Raw genomic sequence first — 25,979 nt, 5'->3', positions numbered from 1 at the left:
TGACAACACTGATTAAGATACTTGTCTCTCCATAGCTCTGGATGAAGGAAAATGAGTTGTGTTGTATTGTCTCAATGGCCCTTAATCTTCTGTTTTGCATCTCATTAGCAGCAGGTGCTAAGTGGTCATTTCCATGCATTAGTTCTTACTATGAGGCAACAAGGATTAACACTGCTGTAAAATTTCATTTAAATCTGGATTATATATGCAATATTCGGCCTGCAATCCTCATTTCCCACACTGTTTTAGTTCAATTACATAGAATGTATAGCACTGAAACAGGCCATTTAGCCCAACTGGTCCATGCTGGTGTTTATGCTCCACACGAGCCTCCTCCCACTCCTCCTCATCCTATCAGCATAGCCTTCTATTCCTTTCTCCTTCGTGTTTATCTCGCTTCCCCTTAAATGCATCTAAGCTATTTGCCTCAACTACTTCTGGTAACGAGCTCCATATTCTAATCACTCTCTGCGTAAAGAAGTTTCTCCTAAATTCCCTATTGGATTTATTAGAGACTATCTTATACTTATGTTCCATAGTCTTGGTCTCCTTCCTCCCCCCTCGCTCACAAATGGAAACATAAATGAAATGGTGTTATAGCTATCTGTAGATAATAGTATTTTTAAATAAAAACCTTTTTTACAACATGGTTCCTACCTGGTTCTGAAGTAACAATGGAGCCCTGAGCCAGATGTGTTTACTCGTTTTCACTGATAAACATTTTATCTTAAAAAAAAACTGATTTCCACTGGCATGGAATTTAAATATTTAGATATATTTACTGCTAGCCAAAATATAGGTGGATAAATTAATTTTCTGATTGTAATGCGTAATGCCCACACCACAGGAATTAGGTTCCATTGACCTACATTCACTTTACCTTCTAGCAAATATATTTTACAGTTTCATGCAGTATTCAAGTTACATCCATTATGTACATGAATTTATAGAAGTACATCAAAATCAAAGTCTTTAATTGCTATCTGAACAGGGTGTTATCAGAAACTAAATTATTGATGATCACACTCATTTGTTCTACTTTTTTCTCGCCAGGAGATGGTTTGAAAAATCTATTCACCTCATTAGATTTTTATTTTGGTGAAGTATAAAGTGTGATTCATTTATAGTCAGCCCACATAAGAAGCATCTTACACAAATGATATCATTTATTTATTGACAATACACTAGGGGATGGAATGTAAAGCTTCTAAAGTAAATTTCATAGGAACAGTCTACTGGCTAATCTAAACAAATACTATTAAGGTGTATTAAGACATACAAGTACTGCATGAGCTATTCATTTGTAAGAGGAAACACAGTTTTTAGTTGCTGCATATAATTGAGAGTAATGTAATGACAGCGCTAATGTAGATAGCATTAAATGCAGTTGTTAAACATTCCAGTATTAAATAAATTTATATGCTTTATATTTATTCATGTGCATGTGTATTGATGGTCAGTGATTTATGAACATTTCAGTACCTACAGAAGTATAGAAAAATCTTGTATACCTGGCTTTAGAAAATATATTTAAAAAAAAAGAGGTACTTGGTTCCAAAGTCTGTTGTCAGTATAATTTAGTTTCCAGTTACTTAACAGTCGTTTGCACTTGACACACTGATAAAGATGATCAAGCCTTTAAAAGTTTTGGGATGTACAAGTCTGGAGGGTTATTTGAGATCAGTATAAAAACATGGTTGTAAACTCCAGAAATAGGATGTGCTATAATAACAGTTTCAAAACAAGTTTTCTCTCCGGGCAATGTAGAATCATCCATACATCACAGCATGCCCAACGTTTTCTTCAGTTGATAATTTAAAGGTAATCAGATCTCGGTCTTTATCCGTGGTGTCTGTATAGTTCTCGAAGCTTTAACACTGTATTTTGAATCCCAGTCATCACTTGAAGTTTGTGTCTTTCCTTCTGTTGTACTGCCGTCAGATTTATTTCTCTTCTGTTTATAGCAGAATTTAAAAGATATATAGTATTTTATTCATCTATTTATTGACATACAATCTTTACACCATTAAATAGAACATTAGTAACTCTGTTCAGGAGTAAGAACATAAGAATTAGGAACAGGAGTAGGCCATCTAGCCCCTCGAGCCTGCTTTGCCATTCAACTAGATCATGGCTGATCTGGCCGTGGACTCAGCTCCACTTACCCGCCCGCTCCCCATAACCCTTAATTCCCTTATTGGTTAAAAATCTATCTATCTGTGACTTGAATACATTCAATGAGCTAGCCTCAACTGCTTCCTTGGGCAGAGAATTCCACAGATTCACAACCCTCTTGGAGAAGGAATTCCTTCTCAACTCGGTTTTAAATTGGCTCCCCCGTATTTTGAGGCTGTGCCCCCTAGTTCTAGTCTCCCCGACTAGTGGAAACAACCTCTCTGCCTCTATCTTGTCTATCCCTTTCATTATTTTAAATGTTTCTATAAGATCACCCCTCATCCTTCTGAACCCCAACGAGTAAAGACCCAGTCTACTCAATCTATCATCATAAGGTTACCCCCTCATCTCCGGAATCAACCTAGTGAATCGTCTCTGTACCCCCTCCAAAGCCAGTATATCCTTCCTTAAGTAAGGCGAGCAAAACTGCACGCAGTACTCCAGGTGCGGCCTCACCAATACCCAATACAGTTGCAGAAGGACCTCCCTGCTTTTGTACTCCATCCCTCTCGCAATGAAGGCCAACATTCCATTCGCCTTCCTGATTACCTGCTGCACCTGCAAACTAACTTTTTGGGATTCATGCACAATGACCCCCAGGTCCCTCTCACCACAGCATGTTGTAATTTCTCCCCATTCAAATAGTATTCCCTTTTTGTTTTTTTTCCCCAAGGTGGATGACCTCACACTTACCGACATTGTATTCCATCTGCCAAACCTTAGCCCATTCGCTTAACCTATCTAAATCTCTTTGCAGCCTCTCTGTGTCCTCTACACAACCCGTGTTCCCACTAATCTTTGTGTCATCTGCAAATTTTGTTACACTACACTCTGTCCCCTCTTCCAGGTCATCTATGTATATTGTAAACAGTTGTGGTCCCAGCACCGATCCCTGTAAGATAAGAGTTGTATTCATTTGATTTTTAAAAATATAGTTTATGTACTACACCTTTAATTAACCTTTACCTGACTTAAGTTCTACTTTCCATATCACCTGTAAAAATTCAAAGCGGGAAAACTGATGAGTGGCTGCGATTTTAATAGTGTGTTTCATCATCTCTTTTAAAAAAATTCATTCATGGGATGTGGGTGTCACTGGCATGGCCAGTATTTATTACCCATCCCTAATTGCCTTTGAAAAGGTGGTGGTGAGCTGTAGTCCATGCGTGAAGGTACTCCTACAGTGCTGTTATGGAGAGAGTTCCAGGATTTTGACCCAGTGACGATGGAGGAACAGTGATATACTTCCAAGTCAGGATGGTGTGTAACTTGGAGGGGAACTTGCAGTTGATGGTGTTCCCATGCGACTGCTGCCCTTGTTCCTCCAGGCGGTAGACATTGCAGATTTGGGAGGTGCTGTTGAAGAAGCCTTGGTGAATTGCTGCAGTGCATCTTGTAAATGGTACACACTGCAGACAAGGTATGCCAGTGGTGGAGGGAGTGCCAATCAAGAGGGCTGCTTTGTCCTGGATGGTGTCGAGCTGCTTGAGTGTTGTTGGAGTTGCACTCATCCAGGCAAGTGGAGAGTATTCCATCACACTCTTGACTTGTGCCTTGTAGATGGTGAAAAGGCTTTAGGGAGTCGGGAGGTGAAACACTCACTGCAGAATACCCAGCCTCTGACCTCTGCTCTTGTTGTCACAATATTTATGTGACTGGTCCAGTTAAGTTTCTGGTCAATGGTGAACCCCAGGATGTTGGTGGGGGATTTGGCAATGGTAATGCCGCTGAATGTTAAGGGGCGGTGGTTGACTCTCACTTGTTGGAGATGGTCATTGCCGGACACTTGTGAGGCGTGAATGTTACTTGCCACTTATCAGTCCAAGCCTGAATGTTGTACAGGTCTTGCTGCAGGCAGGTATGGAGTGCTTCATTATCTGAGGAATTGCAAATGGCACTGAACACTGCAGTCATCAGCGAACCATGGCACTGAACACTGCAGTCACCAGCGAACATTCTCACTTCTGACCTTATAATGGAGGGAAGGTCGTTAATGAAGCAGCTAAAGATGGTTGGGCCTAGGGCACTGCCCAGAGGAACTCCTACAGCGATGCCCTGCATCTGAGATGATTGACCTCCAACAACCACAACCATCTTCCTTTGTGCTAGGTATGAATCCAGCCAGTAGCGAGATTTCCCCCGATTCCTATTGACTTCAGTTCTACTAGGGCTCCTTGATGCCACACTCAGTCAAATGCTACCTTGATGTCGAGGGCAGTCACTCTCATCTCTAGAATTCAGCTCTTTTGTCCATGTTTGGACCAAGGCTGTAATGAGGTCTGGAGCAGAGTGGTCCTAGCAGAACCCAAACTGGACATCGGTGAGCAGGTTATGGGTGAGCAAGTGCCGCTTAATAGTACTGGTCACAACATCTTCCATCACTTTGCTGATGATTGAGAGTAGACAGTGTTTGGATGAATTGGATTTGTCTTGCTTTTTGTGTACAGGACATACCTGGGTAGCTTTCCACATTGTTGGATGAATGCCAGTGTTGTAGCTGAACTGGCACAGCTCGGCTAGAGGCACGGCTAGTTCTGGAGCAGAAGTCTTCAGCACAACAGCCAGAATGTTGTCGGGGCTCATAGCCTTTGCTGTATCCAGTGCGCTCAGCTGTTTTTTTGATATCCCGTGCAATGACTCGAATTGGCTGAAGACTGTCTTCTGTGATAGTGGGGACCTCAGGAGGAGGCCGATATGGATCATCCACTCAGCACTTCTGGCTGAAGATGGTTGCAAACACTTTAGCCTTGTTTTTTTCACTCAAGTGCAGGGCTCTGTCATCATTGAGGATGGGGATATTCATGGGGCCTCCTTGTCCCATTAGTTGTTTAATGGTCCACCACCATTCACGACTGGCTCCTGGCATGCTCTTCTACACTCCTTAATGAACCAGGGTTTGTCCCCTAGCGTGATGGTAGATCCCCTGGCATGATGGTTATGGTAGAGTTAGGGATATGCCAGGCCAGGAGGTTACAGATTGTGGTGGAATACAATTCTGCTGCAGCAGGTGGCCCACAGTGCATCATGGATGCCCAGTTTTGACCTGTTCTGTATCTATCCCATTTAGCACGGTGGTAGTACCACACAACACGATGGAGAGTGTACTCAGTGTGAAGACCAATGCTGTCATGGACAGATGCATCTGCGACAGGTAGATTGGTGAGGATGAGGTTAAATAGGTTTTTCCCCCATGTTGGTTCTCTCCCCACCTGCCGCAGGCCCAGTCTGGCAGCTATGTCCTTCAGGACTCAGCCAGCTCAGTCAGTAGTGGTGCTACTGAACCATTCTTGGTGATGGACATTGAAGTCCCCCACCCAGAGTACATTCTGTGTCTTTGCTATTCTCAGTGCATCATCCAAGTCGTGTTCAACATGGAGGAGTACTGATTCATCAGCTGAGGGAGGGCGGTTGATGGTAATCAGCAGGAGATTTCCTTGCCCATGAGACTTCATAGGATCCGGAGTCAATGTTGAAGATTCCCAGGGACACTCCCTCCCTCCCAACTGCATACCACTGTGCTGCCACCTCTGGTGGGTCTATCCTGCCGGTGGGACAGGACACAGGCTGAAAGATATGATTCTGTGAGTATGACTATGTCGGCCTGTTGCTTGACTCATCTGTGGGACAGCTCCCCAATTTTAGCACAAGTCCCCAGATGTTAGTGAGGAGGACTTTGCAGGGTCAGTTGGGCTGGGTGTGCCGTTGTCATGTCCGTAGTCGAGGTCGATGCCGGGGCATCCGTCCGGTTTTAGTCTTATTGTTTTTCGTAGCGTTTTTTTTTACAACTGAGTGGCTTGCTTGGCCATTTCATAGGGCAGTTAAAAGTTAACCTGTAGGTCTGGAGTCACATATAGGCCAGATCAGATAGGGATGGTAGACAGTAATGAACCAGATGGGTTTTTATGACAACCCGATAATTTCATGTTCACTAGCTTTTTATTCCAGATTTATTTAATTACATTTAAATTCCCTAGGTGTCATGGTGGGATTTGAACTCGCGTTTCTGAATCATTAGTCCAGGCCTCTGGATTACCAGTCCAGTAACATTACCACTATGCTACTGTTCCCTATCCATTGTGCGCACTCTTATTAAATATTTTCTTGGCCAAATGTTGTCACTGAAGGGGGAAACAATTGTGTGCAACTAAAAACACAAACACATTTTAGGAAAGATTTCGTCTTTACTCTATATAATGAAGTCATAAACATGTTCAACAACTTGTATTTATATAGCGCCTTTAATGTAGTGAAACGTCCCAAGGCGCTTCACAGGAGTATTAGGAGATAAAAAATGACACCAAGCCGCATAAGGAGAAATTAGCGCAGGTAACCAAAAGCTTGGTCAAAGAGGTATGAGCGTCTTAAAGGAGGGTAGAGTGGTGGAGAGGTTTAGGCCAGGAGTTGCAGAGCTTGGGGCCTAGGCAATAGAAGGCACAGCCATCAATGGTTGAGCGACTATAATCAGGGATGCTCAAGGGGGCAGACATCTCGGTGGGGGGGTTTGAGGGGCTGGAGGAGATTACAGGGGCAAGGCCATGGGGGGATCTGAAAACAAGGATGAGAATTTTTAAATTGAGGCGCTGCTTAACCGGAAGCCAATGTAGGTCAGCGAGCACAGGGATGATGGGTGAGCGGGACTTGGTGTGAGTTAGGACAGGGCAGCCGAGTTTTGGATCACTCTAGTTTACGCAGGGTAGAATGTGGGAGGCCAGCTAGGAGTGCGTTGGAATAGTCAAGCCTAGAGGTATGGAAGCCGTGGAACTGGACACTGGCGCTAGCCAATCCAGCATGAGTAAAAAGATGTTTTAGAGTGGTGCAACAAGGCACTCGGACCAGCCCTGAGCCCCATCCACAAGAAACTGAGAACGTACACCAAAGAGCTTATCACTGTTCTGGGCAGCGCTATGGTCAAGGTCACCTACGAGGGAATGGTGCACGAACTGCCACTCTGGATTGTCCCGGCGATGGCCCCACACTGCTTGGAAGGAGCAGGCTGGACAAAATCCGCTGGAACTGGGATGACATCCGAGCGCTGTCACATGTCGATGAGGCCTCATGTACCCAGGTTCTTAACAAATTTCCTTCCCTTTTTGAGCCAGGCATTGGAAACTTTTCCGGGGCGAAGGTGCAGATCCACTTGGTCCCAGAGCACGACCTATTCACCACAAGGTCCGAGCGGTACCTCACATGATGAGTGAGAGAGTGGAAATCGAGCTGGACAGGCTGCAACGCGAGGGCATCATCTCCCCAGTGGAATTCAGTGAGTGGGCCAGCCCGATCGTTCCAGTACTCAAAAGTGATGGCACGGTCAGGGTTTGCAGCGATTATAAAGTAACTATTAATCGTTTCTCGCTACAGGACCAATACCCGCTACCTAAAGCAGACGACCTATTTGCGACGCTGGCAGGAGGCAAGACTTTCACCAAGCTCGACCTGACTTCGGTCTACATGACGCAGCAGCTGGAGGAGTCTTCAAAGGGCCTCACCTGCATCAACACGCACAAGGGACTGTTCATCTACAACAGATGCCCATTTGGAATTCGGTCGGCTGCAGCGATCTTCCAGAGAAACATGGAGAGCCTACTCAAGTCAGTACCACACACAGTGGTCTTTCAGGACAACATATTGGTCATGGGTCGGGACACCGCCGAGCACCTACAAAACCTGGATGAGGTCCTCCAGCGACTGGATCGCATAGGGCTGCGGCTGAAGAGGTCGAAATGTGTCTTCATGGCAACAGAAGTGGAGTTTATGGGGAGAAAGATCGCGGCGGACGGCATTCGGCCCACAGACGCCAAGACAGAGGCTATCAAGAAAGCGCCCAGGCCATAAAACCTCACGGAGCTGCGGTTGTTCCTGCGACGGCTCAACTATTTTGGTAACTTCCTACCGGGGTTAAGCACCCTTTTAAATCCCCTACATGTGTTATTGTGCAAAGGTGAGAACTGGGTATGGGGAAAAAAAACCAAGTAATTGCTTTTGAGAAAGCCAGAAACATTTTATGCTCCAACAAGCTGCTTGTATTGTATAACCCATGTAAAAGACTTGTGCTAGCATGCGATGTGTCCTCGTACGGAGTCGGGTGTGTATTACAACAAGCTAATGTTGCAGGGAAGTTGCAACCTGTCGTCTATTCTTCCAGGAGCTTGCCTAAGGCTGAGAGGGCCGACAGCATGATTGAGAAAGAGGCATTAGCGTGTGTGTTCGGGGTAAAGAAAATGCATCAGTACCTGTTTGGCCTCACAGTTAAGCTGGAAACCGATCACAAGCCCCTCACATCCCGGTTCGCTGAAAACAAGGGGATAAATACTAATGCCTCAGCCCGCATACAAAGGTGGGCACTTGCGCTATCAGCGTATAACTATACCATCCACAGGCCAGGCATCGAGAACTGTGCGGATGCTCTCAATCGGCTACCATTGTCCACTACGGGGGTGGAAATGGCGCAGCCTGCAAACTTGTTGATGGTCATGGAAGCGTCTGAAAATGATAACTCGCCTGTCACGGCCCGCCAGATTAGGACTTGGACCAGCCAAGATCATCTGCTGTCCCTATAAAAAACTGTGTACTGCATGGGAGCTGGGCCAGCATCCCCGTTGAAATGCAAGAGCTAATCAAGCCGTTCCAGCGGCGAAAGGACGAGCTGTCCATTCAAGCAGACTGCCTGTTGTGGGGTAACCGCATAGTGCTACCAAAAAAGGGCAGGGAGACGTTCATCTCGGATCTCCACAGCACACACCCGGGTATAGTAATGATGAAAGCGATAGCCAGATCCCATGTGTGGTGGCCCGGTATCGACTCTGACTTAGTGTCCTGTGTACGGCAATGCAGCGTTTCTCACTAAGTTTGTGGTCCTGGCCCTCCAGACCATGGTCGAGGATCCATGTCGACTATGCGGGCCCGTTTCTCGGTAAAATGTTCCTGGTGGTGGTGGGTGCTTTTTCAAAATGGATTGAATGTGAAATAATGTCGGGAAGCACTGCCACCGCCACCATTGAAAGCCTGAGGGCCATGTTTGCCACCCACGGCCTGCCTGACATACTGGTCAGTGACAACGGGCCATTTTTCACCAGTGCCGAATTTAAAGAATTCATGACCCGCAATGGGATCAAACATGTCACCTCGGCCCCGTTTAAACCAGCCTCCAATGGGCAGAAAGAGCAGGCAGTACAAACAATCAAACAGAGCCTTAAACGAGTCACAGAAGGCTCACTCCAAACCCGCCTTTTCCGAGTACTGCTCAGCTACCGCACGAGACCCCACTCGCTCACAGGGGTGCCCCCGGCTGAGCTACTCATGAAAAGGACACTTAAAACCAGACTCTCGCTGGTTCACCCCAACCTGCATGATCAGGTAGAGAGCAGGCGGCAGCAACAAAATGTAAATGATGGTCGCGCCACTGTGTCGGGAAATTGATCTGAATGACCCTGTGTATGTGCTAAACTATGGACGTGGTCCCAAGTGGATCGCGGGCACGGTGATAGCTAAAGAAGGGAATAGGATGTTTGTAGTCAAACTAGACAATGGACAAATTTGCAGAAAGCACCTGGAGCAAACGAGGCTGCGGTTCACAGACTGCCCTGAACAACCCAGAGCGGACACCACCTTTTTCGAGCCCACAACACACACCCAAAGGATCAACGACACCACGCCGGACCAGGAAATCGAACCCATCACTCCCAACAGCCCAGCAAGGCCAGGCTCACCCAGCAGCCCTGCAGGGCCAACAACACGCCAGCCCAGCGAGGGCACAGCCAACACACCAGAACAGACATTTGTACCGAGGCGGTCCACCAGGGAAAGAAAGGCTCCCGACCGCCTCACCTTGTAAATAATTTTCACTTTGACTTTGGGGGGGGGGGGGGGAGAGAGTGATGTTGTGTATCTGTAAAGCATGCACTCCCATGTTCTTCCACCAGGGAGCTCATCCCCTAAAGTCCCAAGGGATCCCAGCATCCCTTGGGAGCATTGTATATAAGCCAGCCCCTAAGGCCTGTTCCTCACTCTGGAGACAGGTCACTGTTACTTTAACCTCCCTATGTGCAGCTTCATCTGTGTTAGGAACACAATAGTAATAAAGGTATGGATGAGGGCTTCAGCAGCGGATGAGCTGAGGCAAGAGTGGAGACAGCAATGTCATACTTAAGTTTATGATTTGTTTAGAAAAAGTGAACCAAGTAATTCTTCTTTAAAACGTGTGGTTAGGTTTACAAACTGATATAAAGTGCTGAAATGTTTATACGTTGTACAGATATTGATTCACATCGATTGTTATCTGAGAAGCTTTGGACACGGGAAACGTGCATCATTGGAGTATCTGAAGAAATAATCAGGCAAGTAATCAAGAACAAAGTTTTGGATTTGCTTAACACTCTCTCTCTGTCCCAGCTTCTCTCTCTTTCTCTCTTCCCCCAAGCCTTTCACTCTGCCCCCGCCCCGCTTGCTATCGGGCCCAGGACCGCCATTCTCGGGCCCCCGCCGGCCACTCTCGGGCCCAAGGCCTCCGCTCACGGCCCCAAGGCTTCCGCTCACGGGCCCAGGACCGCCGATCTCGGAGGGGGAGGGAAAGAGAATCGGAGCCTCAGGTCCTGCTTCTGCCACCACGTGCATGGAATGAGTCGGGCCGGGAGGGAGGGTGGAGCTTGACAGGGGGCGGGTCTTGTCGTCTGTTGGTCAAAAAAGTGCAATATGGACAGGGGGGTGGGTGGGGGGCGTGTGGAGGGGGCTGGACAGATGCCTGTCTGTCAAAGAAAAGTGCAGTTCCAATAGTTACATTGTTTATAAATACGTGATGGAGTACAAAGAGAAGAGGTAATGTTAAACCCATTGGTTATGGTGCAGTTAGAATATAGAGCGCAAATCGAGTGTTCACGATCTTTTACACTGGTTTAAAACTGTAGAAACTGTACATCTGTATGTAGCCAGTATGTAACAAGCCCAACAAGGGAGGGGGCAAATGAAGAGGGGCAGGTGGAAGGTGTATCAGTGCGAAAGTATTTTGGTGCTAGTGATCATAATTCAGTAAGATTTAGGGTAGTTATGGAAAAGGGCAACGGTGGACCAGGAAATAAAGTTCTCAATTTGTTGAGCTGAGATGGGATTTAGCCAAAGTGGACTGGAAACGGCTACTTGATAGTAAATCAGTGTCAGGAGGCATTCAAGGAGGAGACCCTGAGTATGTTCCCTTAAAGAAAAAGGGTGGGGCTAACAAACCTAGAGCCCCCTGGAAGTCAAGGGACATACAGAGTAAGATAAAAGAAAAAAAGGGAAGATTATGACAGGTACCGAGAACGCAATACTGCAGAAACTCTTGAGGAGTATAAGAAGTGCAGGGGTGCAATTAAATAAGATATCAGGAAAGCAAAGAGAGAGCATGAAGGAATAAGAACATAAGAAATAGGAACAGGAGTAGGCCATACGGCCCCTCGAGCCTACTCCGCCATTCAATAAGATCATGGTTGATCTGATCATGGACTCAGCTCCACTTCCCCGCCCGCTCCCCATAACCCCTTATCGCTCAAAAAATTGTCTATTTCTGTCTTAAACTTATTCAATGTTCCAGCTTCCTCAGCTCTCCGAGGCATTAAATTCCACAGATTTACAACCCTCAGAGAAGAAATTCCTCCTCATCTCTGTTTGAAATGGGCGGCCCCTTATTCTAAAATCACGCCCTCTAGTTCTAGTCTCCCCTATCAGTGGAAACATCCTCTCTGCATCCACTTTGTCAAGCCCCCTCATAATCTTATACGTTTCGATAAGATCATCTCTCATTTTTCTGAACTCCAATGAGTAGAGGCCCAACGTATTCAATCTTTCCTCATAAGTCAACCCTCTCATCCCCGGAATCAACTGAGTTGGAGGGTGAGAAAGTTGGGATATCAAACCAGTATCCTAAGCTTAAATAAAGGAGACGCTAAAGGTATGAAGGCAGAGATGGCTAAAATGGACTGGGAAAATAGATTAAAGTGCGGGATAGTTGATGAGCAGTAGCAGACATTTAAAGAGATATTTCATAACTCTCAACAAAAATATATCCCAATGAGAAGGGAAGACTGCAAGAGAAGGGATAACCATCCGTGGCTAACTAAGGAAATAAGGGATGGTATCAAATTGAAAACAAGGGCATACAATGTGGCCAAGACTAGTGGGAGGCCAGAGGATTGGGAAACTTAAAAGCCAGCAAAAAATGATTAAAAAAATAATAAAGAAAGGGGAAGATAGATTCTGGAAGTAAACTAGCACAAAATATCAAAATGGATAGTAAGAGTTTCTACAGGTACATAAAAAGGAAAAGAGTGGCTAAAGTAAATGTTGGTCCCCTAGAGGATGAGACTGGGGAATGAATAATGGGGAACAGCGAAATGGCAGACATTGAACAAATATTTTGTATCCGTCTTGACTGTAGAAGACATTAAAAACATCCCAATAGTGGAAAATCAAGGGGCTATAGGGAGGGAGGAACAATCACTATCACTAAAGAAGCAGTACTCAGTAAGATAATGTGACTAAAGGTGGACAAGTCTCCTGGACCTGATGGCTTGCATCCCAGGGTCTTAAAAGAAGTGGCTGCAGAGATAGTAATCTACCAAAATTCCCTGAATTCTGGGGAGGTCCCAGCAGATTGGAAAACTGCAAATGTAATGCCCCTGTTAGAAAAAAGGAGGCAGACAGAAAGCAGGAAACTATAGATCAGTTAGCGTAACATCTGTCGTTGGGAAAATGCTGGAGTCCATGATTAAGGAAGCAGTAGCGGGACATTTGGAAAAGCATATTTCAATCAAGCAGAGTCAGCATGGTTTTATGAAAGGGAAATCATGTTTGACAAATTTGCTGTAGTTCTTTGAGGATGTAACAAGCAGGGTGGATAAGGGGGAACCAGTGGATGTGGTCTATTTGGATTTTCAGAAGCCATTCAATAAGATGCCATATAAAAGGTTACTGCACCAGATAAAAGTTCACGGGGTTGGGGGTTACAGATTAGCATGGATAGAGGATTGGCTATCTAACAGAAAACAGAGTCAGGATTAATGGGTCATTTGGCAAACAGTGACAAATGGGGTGCCGCAGGGATCGGTGCTGGGGCCTCAACTATTTACAATCTATATTAATGAATTGGATGAAGGGACCGAGTGTAATATAGCCAAGTTTGCTAATGATACAAAGATGGGTGGGAAAGTAAAGTGTGAGGAGGACACAAAAAAATCAAAAAGGGATATAGACAGGCTAAATGAGTGGGCAAACATTTGGCAGATGGAGTATAATGTGGGAAAATGTGAGGTTATCCACTTTGGCGGAAAAAATAGACTAGCAAATTATAATTTAAATGGAGAAAAATTGCAAAGTGCTGCAATACAGAAGAACCTGGGGGTCCTTGTGCATGAAACATTGAATATATTTAAGGTGGAGATAGACAGATTTTTGAGCGATAATGGAATAAAGGGTTATGGGGAGCGGGCAGGAAAGTGGAGCTGAGTCAATGGTCAAATCGGCTTGAGGGGCCAAATGACCTACTCCTGTTCCCATTTCTTATAAGAACATAAGAAATAGGAGCAGGAGTAGGCCATACGGCCCCTCAAGCCTGCTCCGCCATTTAATACGATCATGGCTGATCCGATCATGGACTCAGGTCCACTTCCCTGCCCGCTCCCCTTATCCCCTTATCGTTTAAAACATTATTTCTGTCTTAAATTTATTCAATATCCCAGCTTCCACAGCTCTCTGAGGCAGCAAATTCCACAGATTTACAACCTTCTTAGAGAAGAAATTTCTCCTCATCTCAGTTTTAAATGGGCGACCCTTATTCTAAGATTATGCCCTCTAGTTCTAGTCTCCCCTATCAGTAGAAACATCCTTTCTGAATCCACCTTGTCAAGCTCCCTCATAATCTTATACGTTTCGATAAGATCACCTCTCATTCTTCTGAATTCCAATGAGAGGCCCAACCTACTCAACCTTTCCTCATAAGTCAACCCCCTCACCTTCGGAATCAACCTTGTGAACCTTCTCTGAACTGCCTCCAAAGCAAGCATATCCTTTTGTAATTATGGAAACCAAAACTACATGCAGTATTCTAGGTGTGGCCTCACCAATACCCTGTATAACTGTAGCAAGACTTCCCTGCTTTTATACTCCATCCCCTTAGCAATAAAGGCCAAGATTCCATTGACCTTCCTGATCACTTGCTGTACCTGCATACTATCCTTTTGTGTTTCATGCACAAGAACCCCCAGGTCCCGCTGTACTGCAGTACTTTGCAATCTTTCTCCATTTAAATAATAACTTGCTCTTTGATTTTTTTTCTGCCAAAGTGCACGACCTCACACTTTCTAACATTATACTCCATCTGCCAAATTTTTGCCCACTCACTTAGCCTGTCTATGTCCTTTTGCAGATTTTGTGTGTCCTCCTCACACATTGCTTTTCCTTCCATCTTTGTATTGTCAGCAAACTTGGCTACGTTCCACTCGGTCCCTTCTTCCAAGTCGTTAATATAGATTGTAAATAGTTGGGGTCCCAGCACTGATCCCTGCAGCACCCCACTAGTTACTGGTTGCCAACCAGAGAATGAACTATTTATCCCGACTCTGTTTTCTGTTCGTTAGCCAATTCTCTATCCATGCTAATATATTACCCCTAACCCCGTGAACTTTTATCTTGTGCAGTAACCTTTTATGTGGCACCTTGTCAAATGCCTTCTGGAAGTCCAAATACACCATATCCACTGGTTTGCCTTCATCCACCTGTTCGTTACATCCTCAAAGAACTCCAGCAAATTTGTCAAACATGACTGCCCCTTCATAAATACATGCTGACTCTGCCTGACCGAATTTTGCTTTTCCAAATGTCCTGCTACTGCTTCTTTAATAACGGACTCCAACATTTTCCCAACCACAGATGTTAGGCTAACTGGTCTATAGTTTCCTGCTTTTTGTCTGCCTCCTTTTTTAAATAAGGACGTTACATTTGCAGTTTTCCAATCTGCTGGGACCTCCCCAGAATCCAGGGAATTTTGGTAAATTACAACCAATGCATCCACAAGCTGTTACATATGTAAACATTACCAATGTATAAGACTTGACACCAGGAGGCGCACCTGTTGGAGACCCAAGGGTCAACTGCACACCTTGGGCAAGTAGATATAAAAGGCAGTCTACCATGCTGCCTCCTCACTCTGGAGTTACAATAAAGAGACCAAGGTCACAACAGTTTGAGCTGAAGATGCACAGTCTTGTTGAGTTATTCTAAATGTAACAATTAGCGACAAGTAACAGATCACGAACTTTCACGCAGTTATGGTTGCCATTGGTATTCTTGAGAGATTTGTTGAGGGTAATGATTGGGAAGCCTTCGTTGAGAGTGTCTTGACCAGTACTTCATGGCCAATGAGCTGGAAAAGAAAGAAACCGCAATCAAGTGCAGGGCAATTCTCCTCACCGTGTGCGGGTCCATGATATATGGCCTCATCAAAAAACTGCTAGCATCGACAAAACCAATGGAGAAGACATATGAAGAGCTGTGCTTGCTGGTTCGGGAACACCTCAAGCCGAAGGAGAGCATCTTGATGGCCAGGTATCGCTTTTATACACACCACCGCTCCCAGGGCCAGGACGTGGCGAGCTAAGACGCCTTGCGGGACTATGTGTATTTGCTGCATTTTTGGGGGAAGTGCTGCCTGACTTTTTCATGCTTGGAATCGTCCACGAGGTCATTCTTCGCAAACTGCTGTCTGCCGAATCCCTAGATCTGAGCAAGGCCATCACGATAGCCCAGGTTTTTATGTCCACGAACGATGACACTAAACAGATATCATTGCAGCATCAGAACTCACCGGCAAGTACTGTGCATAAAATAACGCCTTCAGCAGGCGGAACTGTACATGGCAGGGCCTACACGTCCACAGAGGCCAGTCCTAGGATGACTCAGAGCCTGCCGTGGGGCATGAATGCGAATCCATTAGCTCCATGTTAGCGCTGCGGGGGTAATCATCGAGCCCATCAATGTCGATTCAAGTGGAACAATGGGGCACCTCCAGCGAATGTGCAGACGTGCTGCGACTCACCACGTGGCAGAGTCGGCAGAAGATGACTGATCCGGCGCGCATCACACTGAACGAATAAGAGAGGCAACTCAACCCGAGGCTGAAGAGGAAGGGTATGGGGTACACACCTTCACCACTAAAAGTCCTCCGATAATGTTAAAAGTCAAATTAAACGGCATTCCAGTTTCAATGGAATTGGATACGGGGGTGAGTCAGTCAATTATGAGCCAGAAGGCTTTTGAGAAACTGGGGCAACAAGGCACAAAGGCCTAAACTAAGTCCAATTCATACAAAGCTGCACACTTGCACCAAAGAGCTCATACCAGTTATTAGCAGTGCGGCAATGAAGGTATCGTACGATGGAGCTGTGCATGATTTATCACTATGGATTGTACCAGGCGATGGCCCAACGCTGTTCGGCAGAAGCTGGCTAGGAAAGATCCGATGGAACTGGGACGACATCAAAGCACTGTCTTTGGAGGATGATGCATTGTGTGCCCAAGTGCTAAACAAATTACCGTCATTATTCGAGCCAGGCATCGGCAACTTCACAGGCGCCAAAGTGCAGATCCATCCAGTCCCTGATGCACGGACTGTTCATCACAAGGCCCGAGTGGTTCCATACATGATGCAAGAGAAAGTTGAGATCGAGTTGGGCAGACTTCAACGAGAGGGGATCATATCACCAGTCAAGTTCAACGAGTGGGCCAGTCCAATCATGTCGGTGTTGAAGAGCGACGGGACGGTCAGAATCTGCGGGGACTACAAGTTAATGATCAACCGAGTCTCATTGCAGGACCAGTACCCACTACCCAAAGCAGATGACCGGTTTGCAACACTAGCAGGGGAGAAGTCTTTCACCAAGCTGGATCTAACCTCTGCTTACATGACACAGGAGCTGGCTGAACCTTCAAAAAAATTGACGTGCATCAACACGCACAGAGAACTGCTCATATACCACAGAAGCCCCTTTGGGATTCGCTCGGTGGCGGTCATCTTCCAGAGAAACATGGAGGGTCTGCTGAAATCGGTTCCGCGCACCGTGGTGTTCCAAGACGACATCTTGATCACTGGCTGCAACACCACCGAACACTTGCACAACCTGGAAGGGGTTCTCAAGCGACTGGACAGAGTGGGGCTCAGGCTGAAACGCTCCAAGTGTTTTCCTGGCGCCAGAGGTCGAATTTCTGGGGAGAAAGATTGTGGCAGACGACATCAGACCCACGGACTCCAAGACGGAGGCCATCAAGAATGCACCCAGACCACAGAATGTGACGGAGCTGCGTTCGTTCCTGGGACTCGACTATTTTGGTAACTTTCTACCGGGATTGAGCACTTTGCTGGAACCATTGCATTTATTGCTACGCAAGGGTGACTACTGGGTTTGGGGTAAATCTCAAGAGACAGCCTTTAACAAGACCAGAAACCTGCTATGTTCTAACAAGTTACTTGTATTGTATGACCCATGTGAACGTTTAGTACTAGCTTGTGATGCATCTTCGTACGGGGTCGGTTGTGTGTTACAGCAAGCCAATGGGTCAGGCAAACTGCAACCGGTTGCATATGTGTCCAGAAGCTTATCCAAGGCTGAAAGAGCCTACAGTATGGTTGAGAAAGAAGCATTAGCATGCATATACGAGGTTAAGAAAATGCACCAATATCTATTTGGGCTCCGGTTCGAGCTCGAAACCGACCACAAGCCGCTCATTTTGTTGTTCTCAGAAATCAAAGGTATTAACACCAATGCTTCGTCCTGCATCCAAAGATGGGCACTTAAGTTATCTGCGTATGATTATGTAATCTGCCACAGACGAGACACAGAGAACTGTGCGGATGCCCTCAGTCGGCTACCATTGCCCACCACCAGGGTGGAAATGGTGCAACCCACAGACTTGCTCCTTGTAATGGATGCTTTTGAGAGCGAGGGGTCACCCGTCATGGCTCGCCAGATCAGGACCTGGACTAGCCAGGACCCGGTGCTATCACTAGTAAAAAACTGTGTCCTCAATGAGAGCTGGTCGGCGGTCCCAGGGGAAATGCAAGACGAAATTAAGCCGTTCCACCAATGTAAGGACGAAATGTCAGTCCATTCGGACTGCCTCCTATGGGGGAATTGTGTAATTTTGCCAAAAAAAGGCAAGGAAACGTTTATATGCGACCTTCACAGTACCCACCCAGGCATAGTCATGATGAAGGCTATTGCCAGGTCGCCCGTTTGGTGGCCCGGCATTGACTCGGAATTGGAGTCATGCATACACCAATGCAACGCTTGCTTACAGTTGATCAATGCACCAAGGGATGCCCCACTGAGTCTGTGGTCATGGCCCTCCAAACCGTGGTCCAGGGTCCACGTAGATTTCGCTGGCCCCTTTCTAGGAAAGATGTTCCTTGTAGCAGTGGATGCTTAATCTAAATGGATTGAATGTATAATAATGTTGTCATGTACGTCCACTGCCACCATTGAAAGCCTCCGGGCCATGTTCACCACCATGGCTTGCCCGACATCCTTGTTAGTGACAATGGACCATGCTTCACCAGCTCGGAATTCAACGAGTTCATGACCCACAATGGCATCAAGCATGTCAGGCCTGTGCCGTTTAAGCCCGCATCCAATGGTCAAGCGGAACGGGCAGTCTAAACCATCAAGCAGAGCTTGAAACGGGTGACAGACCATTCCCTGCAGACCCGGTTATCTCGGATTCTGCTCAGCTACCGCACGCGACCCCACTCGCTTACTGATGTTCCCCCTGCAGAATTGCTAATGAAGAGAGCACTCAAAACCAGGCTCTCCTTAGTCCACCCGGATCTCAATGATCATGTAGAAACCTAGTGTCACCGGCATAACATGTAACACGATCGCCTGGCGGTATTACGTGACATTGAAGTTAATGACCGTGTGTTTGTTCTTAATTATGGTCATGGGTTGCTGGCACTGTGTTAGCCAAGGAGGGGAATAGAGTGTTTGTTGTCAAACTTTTGAATGGACAAACGTGCAGAAGGCACTTGGACCAGACCAAGCTGCAGTTCACTGACAACCAAGAACAGTTTGAAGAGGACATTATCATCACTGATCTACCCAGACACACCCAACCAGCAATCGACCTCGCGGTAAACCACGAGGATGAACCCACCATGCGCGAAAGTCCGATCAGACCAGCCACACTGCAGCACAGCAATGTTCCGACCGACTCACCTATGCCAGGACTTCAACTCAGGCGATCAACCCGGGAACGCAGAGCCCCAGATCGCCTCAACTTGTGAATAACTTGTACATAAGACTTTGGGGGGGGGGGAATGATGTTATGTATGTAAATATTACCAATGTATAAGACTTGCCACCAGGGGATGCACCTGTGGGAGACCCAAGGGTCACCTGCACACCCTGGGAAAGCAGGTATAAAAGACAGTCTCCCATGCTGCCTCCTCACTCTGGAGTTACAATAAAGAGACCAAGGTCACAACAGTTTGAGTCCCTGTCGCTACTTCTCTTAAGACTCTAGGATGCAAGCCTTCAGGTCCAGGGGATTTATCTGTCTTTAGTCCCGTTATCTTGCCTAAGAATGTAGGCAATTAAAATCAGAGAAAACTCAAAGATGTTTTATAAATACATTAAGAGCAAGAGGATAACTAGAGAAAGAGTGGGGCCTATTAGAGACCATAAATGAAATCTGTGTGTGGAGGCAGAAGATGTGGGTATGATTCTTAATGAATACTTTGCATCTGTTTTCACAAAAGATGCAGACTTTGCAATGAGGGAGGAGGAGTGTGAAATATTAGACGAGATAAACAAAGTGAGAGAGGAAGTATTAAGGGGCTTAGCAGCTTTGAAAGTGGATAAATCCCCAGGCCCGGATGAAATGTATCCGAGGCTGTTAAGAGAAGCAAAAGAGGAAATAGCAGAGGCTCTGACCCGTCATTTTCCAGTCCTCTCTGGCTACAGGTGTGGTGCCAGAGGACTGCTAATGTTGTACCTTTGTTTAAAAAGGGAGAAAGAAATAGGTCGAGTAATTACAGGCCAGTCAGCCTAACCTCAGTGGTGGGAAAATAATTGGAAAAAATCCTGAGGGTCAGGATAAATCTTCATTTGGAAAGACATGGATTAATCAAGGACAGACAGCATGGATTTGTTAAGGCAAAGTCGAGTCTGACTAACTTGATTGAATTTTACGAGGTGGTAACCAGGTGGGTCGATGAGGGCAGTGCGTATGATGTAATGTATATGGATTTTAACAAAGCTTTTGGTAAGGTCCCACATGGCAGACTGGTCACGAAAGTAATAGCCTATGGGATCCAGGGCAAAGTGGCAAGTTGGATCCAAAATTGGCTCAGAGGCAGAAAGCAAAGGATAATGGTTGATGGGTGTTTTTGTGACTGGAAGGCTGTATCCAGTGGGGTTCCGCAGGGCTCAGTGCTGGGTCCCTTGCTTTTTGTGGTACATATCAATGACTAGGACTTGAATGTTGGAGGTATGATTAAGAAGTTTGCAGATAACACAAAAATAGGCTGTGTGGTTGATAATGAAGAAGAAAGCTGCGGATCGCAGGATTGGGGAAGTCCAGAACCAGGGGACACAGTCTAAGGATAAGGGGGAAGCCATTTAGGACCGAGATGAGGAGAAACTTCTTCACCCAGAGAGTGGTGAACCTATGGAATTCTCTACCACAGAAAGTTGTTGAGGCCAATTCACTAAATATATTCAAAAAGGAGTTAGATGAAGTCCTTACTACTAGGGGGATCAAGGGGTATGGCGCGAAAGCAGGAATGGGGTACTGAAGTTGCATGTTCAGCCATGAACTCATTGAATGGCGGTGCAGGCTAGAAGGGCCGAATGGCCTACTCCTGCACCTATTTTCTATGTTTCTATGTCTATGTTTCTATATCAATATACTGGTCAGTTGGGCAGAATAGTGGCAAATGGAATTCAATCCGGATAAGTGTGAGGTAATGCATTTGGGGTGGTCTAACAAGGCAAGGGACATTAAATGGTACGATACTGAAGAGTGTAGAGGAACAAAGGGACCTTGGAGTGCAGGTCCACAGATCCCTGAAGGTAGCAGGCTAGGTAGACAAAGTGGTTAAGAAGGCATATGGAATACTTGCCTTTATTAGTCGAGGAATGGAATACAAGAGCAAGGACATTATGCTTGAACTGTATAAAACACAAGTTAGGCTACAGCTGGAGTACTGTGTACAGTTCTGGTCACCACATTACAGGACAGATGTGATTGCACTGGAAAGGATACAGAAGAGATTTACAAGAATGTTGCCTGGACTGGAGAATTTTGGCTATGAGGAAAGATTGGAGATGCTGGGTCTGTTTTCTTTGGAACAGAGGAGGCTGAGGCGAGATCGGATTGAGGTGTATAAAATTATGAGGGGCTTGGTTAGAGTGGATAGGAAGGACCTGTTTCTCTTGGCAGAGGTGTCAGCAACCAGGGGCCATAGATTTAAAGTAATTGCAGGGAGGTATAGAGGATATGAGGGGAAATTTCTTTACCCAGAGGTTGGTGGGGGTCTGGAACTCATTGCCTGAAAGGGTGGTAGAAGCAGAAAGCCTCAGCACATTTTAAAAATACGTGGATGTGCACTTAAAGTGCCACAGCCCCTGCCTGTCCCCGGGTGCAAACTACTTATTGCCCCATAAGCGCTGCCGGGCCTTGTGCAAAGGGGCAGTTTTGGCCCCTTTATGTTTGTGATTATGCAAATGAGTTTGAATGGAGACTTGAACCATAAGTTCACTTCGGAAAACCAGCTCAATTTGGGCACGGATTGCCGACTGCACCCAAAGTGGAAAATCTGCCCCATTGTCCTTAGTTTTGGTCGCCTTATTTTCAGAAGGATGTCAAGGCTATGGATAGGGTGAAGAAGAAATTCACCAAGATGATATCAGTGATGAGAGTATTTAGTTCTAAAGAGAGGCTAAAGAAACTAGTGCTATTCATCAGAACAAAAAGGGTTAAGAGGAAATCCGATACAGGCGGTTAAAATGATGAAGTGTTTTGGTAAGATAAATTTGAAAAAACTATTTCTACTGCCCAGTGAGTTGACAACTAGATGGCATAAATTGAAGATCAGAACCATGCATGAAATGCCCTACCAGAAACAATGTGGGAAGCAGAATCTAGAATAGCTTTTAAAATGAGAGAAGATAAATATTTGAAAAAGAATAATTCAAGACTATGGGGAAACGACTGGGAATGGAATTGAATGGATAAGGTCTTTCAGAGAGCCAACATGGGTGATAGGCCACAAGAGCTGCTTCTGTGCTGTAAAATTCATGATTCTGCTGAGGATACTCTGATATCCTGGTTTAACTGTGATGCATTCAATGATATTGCAAGGGCTGGCAAATTGGACTTTAAATTGATCCTGAAATGCCCGCTGGAGCTCACCAACTCCAGAGCGGCACACAGTCCAGCTTGGAACAAAACTTCTTGGTCTTCACTCACATAGTCTGAGTCATTGAGCTCCTTAATGTATTGTATTTGCCAATATGCAAATTTATGGGTCATTCAGTCCCCTTACCCCAGATGAAACGAACACACTGCCTTCAATAACCAGATGACAAAGCTGTTAACGCATATCAGCCATGGTTTCAATAATCTAAGCCCTCTCCAAGTTCTGAGTAGGTTCTTCTCTTTTTCTGACTGGAGGGAAGCATAGCGACTATAACTCTTTCCACAATGAAGAATAAAAATGTCCATCTGCTGTCTGGAACATGCATTCAGCTCCAATGCAGCTAAGTCTGAAGTGCCTGCTGCTGCACTGAGAAGTTTGACATTTTTAGCCTCGAATGTCTTTAAAACAAAACAGAAAATGTCTCTGTTGCTTTCTTGCAATATAGTTATTAGAAGTGTTTTAGTACAACAAAAAGCACTTCAAAGCAATTGAACATCCTGCTCGAAACAACACATTATTTGAAAGTATCTGGAAATCAGCCATTCTAAATTAGATATGGGTCTTTTCTATTTTGACTGTTTGCTCCAAGTACTAATGTATTGTGCTAGATATTAAAACTTCATTATATAATGTAACTAATACGTTTGCCCAGATAATTATGGGCCTACATTTCCTTTCCGATTCCTACTGAATGAAAAGTTGTATTTTCAGTGGTAATGAAGGAATCTTTTCACCACTCCACTGGAGACAATTCCCCTGCTCTTCATCAAATTGGTGCCAGGACATCTCATGGTTTTACATCTCATCCGAAAGACAACATCTCTAACAGTGCAGCACTCTCCCAGTACTTCACTGGAGTGTCAGCCTAGATTTTGTGCTCATGTCTCTGGAGTGGGACTTAAACCCACTGACCTCTGACCTCTGACTCAGAGACGAGGGTGCTACCACTGAGCCATGGCTAACACCTGGCTAGTATTTAGGCAGCTGTCTGTGCTAAGCGGCGATGTTACAAGTTGTGGGGACTTATTGGCTAAAACACCATGTCCATCTGCATTCAGTAGGTGACTGATGTACAATCAAAAGGACATGTGGGTTAATTCAGTTTTCTAAGTGTAGAGAAACAGTTGGTTACACAGTAAAAATATTAGGCCACTATAACTTTTCCATGATTGCTAAATACGGTGGTGTCTCCATATAGGTATATGGACACTAAGTCTGATGGCATATATAAGGACGTCTATTCCCTCAGCATGCAGATAGTGTGCATGGAACAGAAAATAAAATTTGATTATTGCAAAATACACAGGGTTAATACATGACTCCTTCATCTTTAACTGGTCCTGTGTATGTTATTTATTTGACCAGGATAACTGACTTTTGGGGATCATTGGTATGGCTTGAAACCATGATCCATTACTCCTGTACCATCCTTAAACACTAGTGTATCAAACATAACCAGACACATATAAATTTGAAATAAAAAAACTAGAGTTTGATATAAATTCTTTTCAAAACACATAAGGGATAATTTTACATGTTTGTGCTCGCAGTGTGGAGCCTTTCCCACCAGGAACATACCTCCCCAACGTGTCTGTGCCGGCCGAAAAAGAGCTATCTAGCTTAATCCCACTTTCCAGCTCTTGGTCTGTAGCCTTGTAGGATACGGCACTTCAAGTACTTTTTAAATGTGATGAAGGTTTCTGCCTGTACCGCCTTTTCAGATCCAGATCCCCCACCTCCCTCTGGGTGAAAAAGGTTCTCCTCAACTCCCCTCTAATCCTTCTACCAATTACGTTAAATCTATGCCCCTTGGTTATTGACCTCTCTGCTAAGGGAAATAGGTCCTTCCTATCCACTCTATCTAGGTCCCTCATAATTTTATACACCTAAATTAAATCTCCCCTCAGCCTCTTCTGTTCCAAGGAAAACAACCCCAGTCTATCCAATCTTTCCTCATAGCTAAAATTCTCCAGTCCTGGCAACATTCTCGTAAATCTCCTCTGCACCCTCTCTAGTGCAATCACATCTTTCCTGTAATGTGGTGATCAGAACTGTGGCCTAACTAGTATTTTATATAGTTCAAGCATAACCTCTCTGCTCTTATATTCTATGACTCGGCTAATAAAGGAAAATATCCTATATGCCTTCTTAACCACCTTATCTACCTGTTCTGCTATCTTCAGGGATCTGTGGACATGCACTCCAAGGTCCCTCTGTTCCTCTACACTTCTCAGTGTCTCACCATTTATTGTGTTCCCTTGCCTTGTTAGCCCTCCATTGAATTCCATTTGCCACTTTTCTGCCCACCTGAAAAGTGAGCTTTTTTCTTCACTATCAACCACAAGGCCAATTTTCATATAATCTGCAAATTTCTTAATTATGCCCCTTACATTAATGTCTAAATCATTTGATGTATACCACAACAAGCAGAGCCCTGCAGAACCCCACTGGAAACAGCCTTCTAGTCACAAAAACACCCGTCGATCAGGATCCTTTGCTTCCTGCCACTGAGCCAATTTTGGATCCAACTTGCCACTTTCCCTTGGACCCCTTGGGCTTTTGCTTTTTTGACACGTAGGACCTTGTCAAAAGTCTTGGTAAAATCCATTTTCAACTACATCAAACTACCCTTGCCGACCCTCCTTGTTACCTCCCAATAATTCTACTTGGGTGGAGTGTGGGCTCAAATTCCCAATTTGTGGCCCCGACAGGTGAGGCAACAACCTTCCAATATTACCTCTATATTCTGGAATTTACTCCAATGCTGAAAATATTTTTTTCACAATGACATGTGCTACAAGAAATCATGTTGTTTTGTCAATATTGATTTAATAGTTTGAATAAAACTTACCTGATTCAATGTTGAAGATGATTCGTGAGGGCCCTGAGCATCTGAGGCACGGGTCACAGGCAGTGGTGGCACAAGGTCAGTCCTAGCGCTGAAAACAAATGGATACATCTGCACTATTTCCATTTTAGAATTTAAAGATTAAAATGTCGATTAACTGTGCCATTGACCAATAATCAAATGAGCTTTGTTATTATGTCATAAAAATCATTAATACTTTAGTGTATATGGCATCATGTACTATTTACAATCAGTACACTGACCACTGTATTGCATAAAATGCCTGAACCCAAGAATCTAAAACACAATAAATCTGTCCGACAAATTTGACACGATGCAATTAACGCGGGTGATTATAAAATTATAATCTAAGCTTAAAAATTACAGTGGTAACATTAGCAGATGGGCACTTAACATATTCCTATGTCTGCTATTTTAACTGTGGCATTAAAACTCACAAGAAAAATATATTCCAGTGAGGAGGAAAGAGTGTAAGAGAAAAGATAGCCAACCATGGCT

General features: G+C 45.1%; 1 protein-coding gene across 1 annotated transcript in view; it reads right to left on the bottom strand.

Moving 5' to 3' along the window:
- Positions 1 to 1,142: 1,142 nt before the first annotated feature.
- The window catches only part of epb41l4a (erythrocyte membrane protein band 4.1 like 4A), a 524,857-nt gene continuing 500,020 nt past the window's right edge, over positions 1,143 to 25,979 (bottom strand). The window contains exons 23-24 of the mRNA XM_070864703.1: positions 25,464 to 25,551; positions 1,143 to 1,954 (exon numbers count right to left, since the gene is read on the bottom strand). Of these exons, the coding sequence (XP_070720804.1) occupies positions 1,826 to 1,954; positions 25,464 to 25,551 (217 nt within the window). The 3' untranslated portion in view covers positions 1,143 to 1,825. The remainder of the gene's footprint in view (positions 1,955 to 25,463; positions 25,552 to 25,979) is intronic.

This window comes from Pristiophorus japonicus, chromosome 1, assembly GCF_044704955.1.
Source record: "Pristiophorus japonicus isolate sPriJap1 chromosome 1, sPriJap1.hap1, whole genome shotgun sequence".
Taxonomy (NCBI): Eukaryota; Metazoa; Chordata; class Chondrichthyes; family Pristiophoridae; genus Pristiophorus; species Pristiophorus japonicus.
The sequence above is the reverse complement of the archived record's forward strand: the minus strand, read 5'-3'. Positions and strand labels throughout refer to the sequence as shown.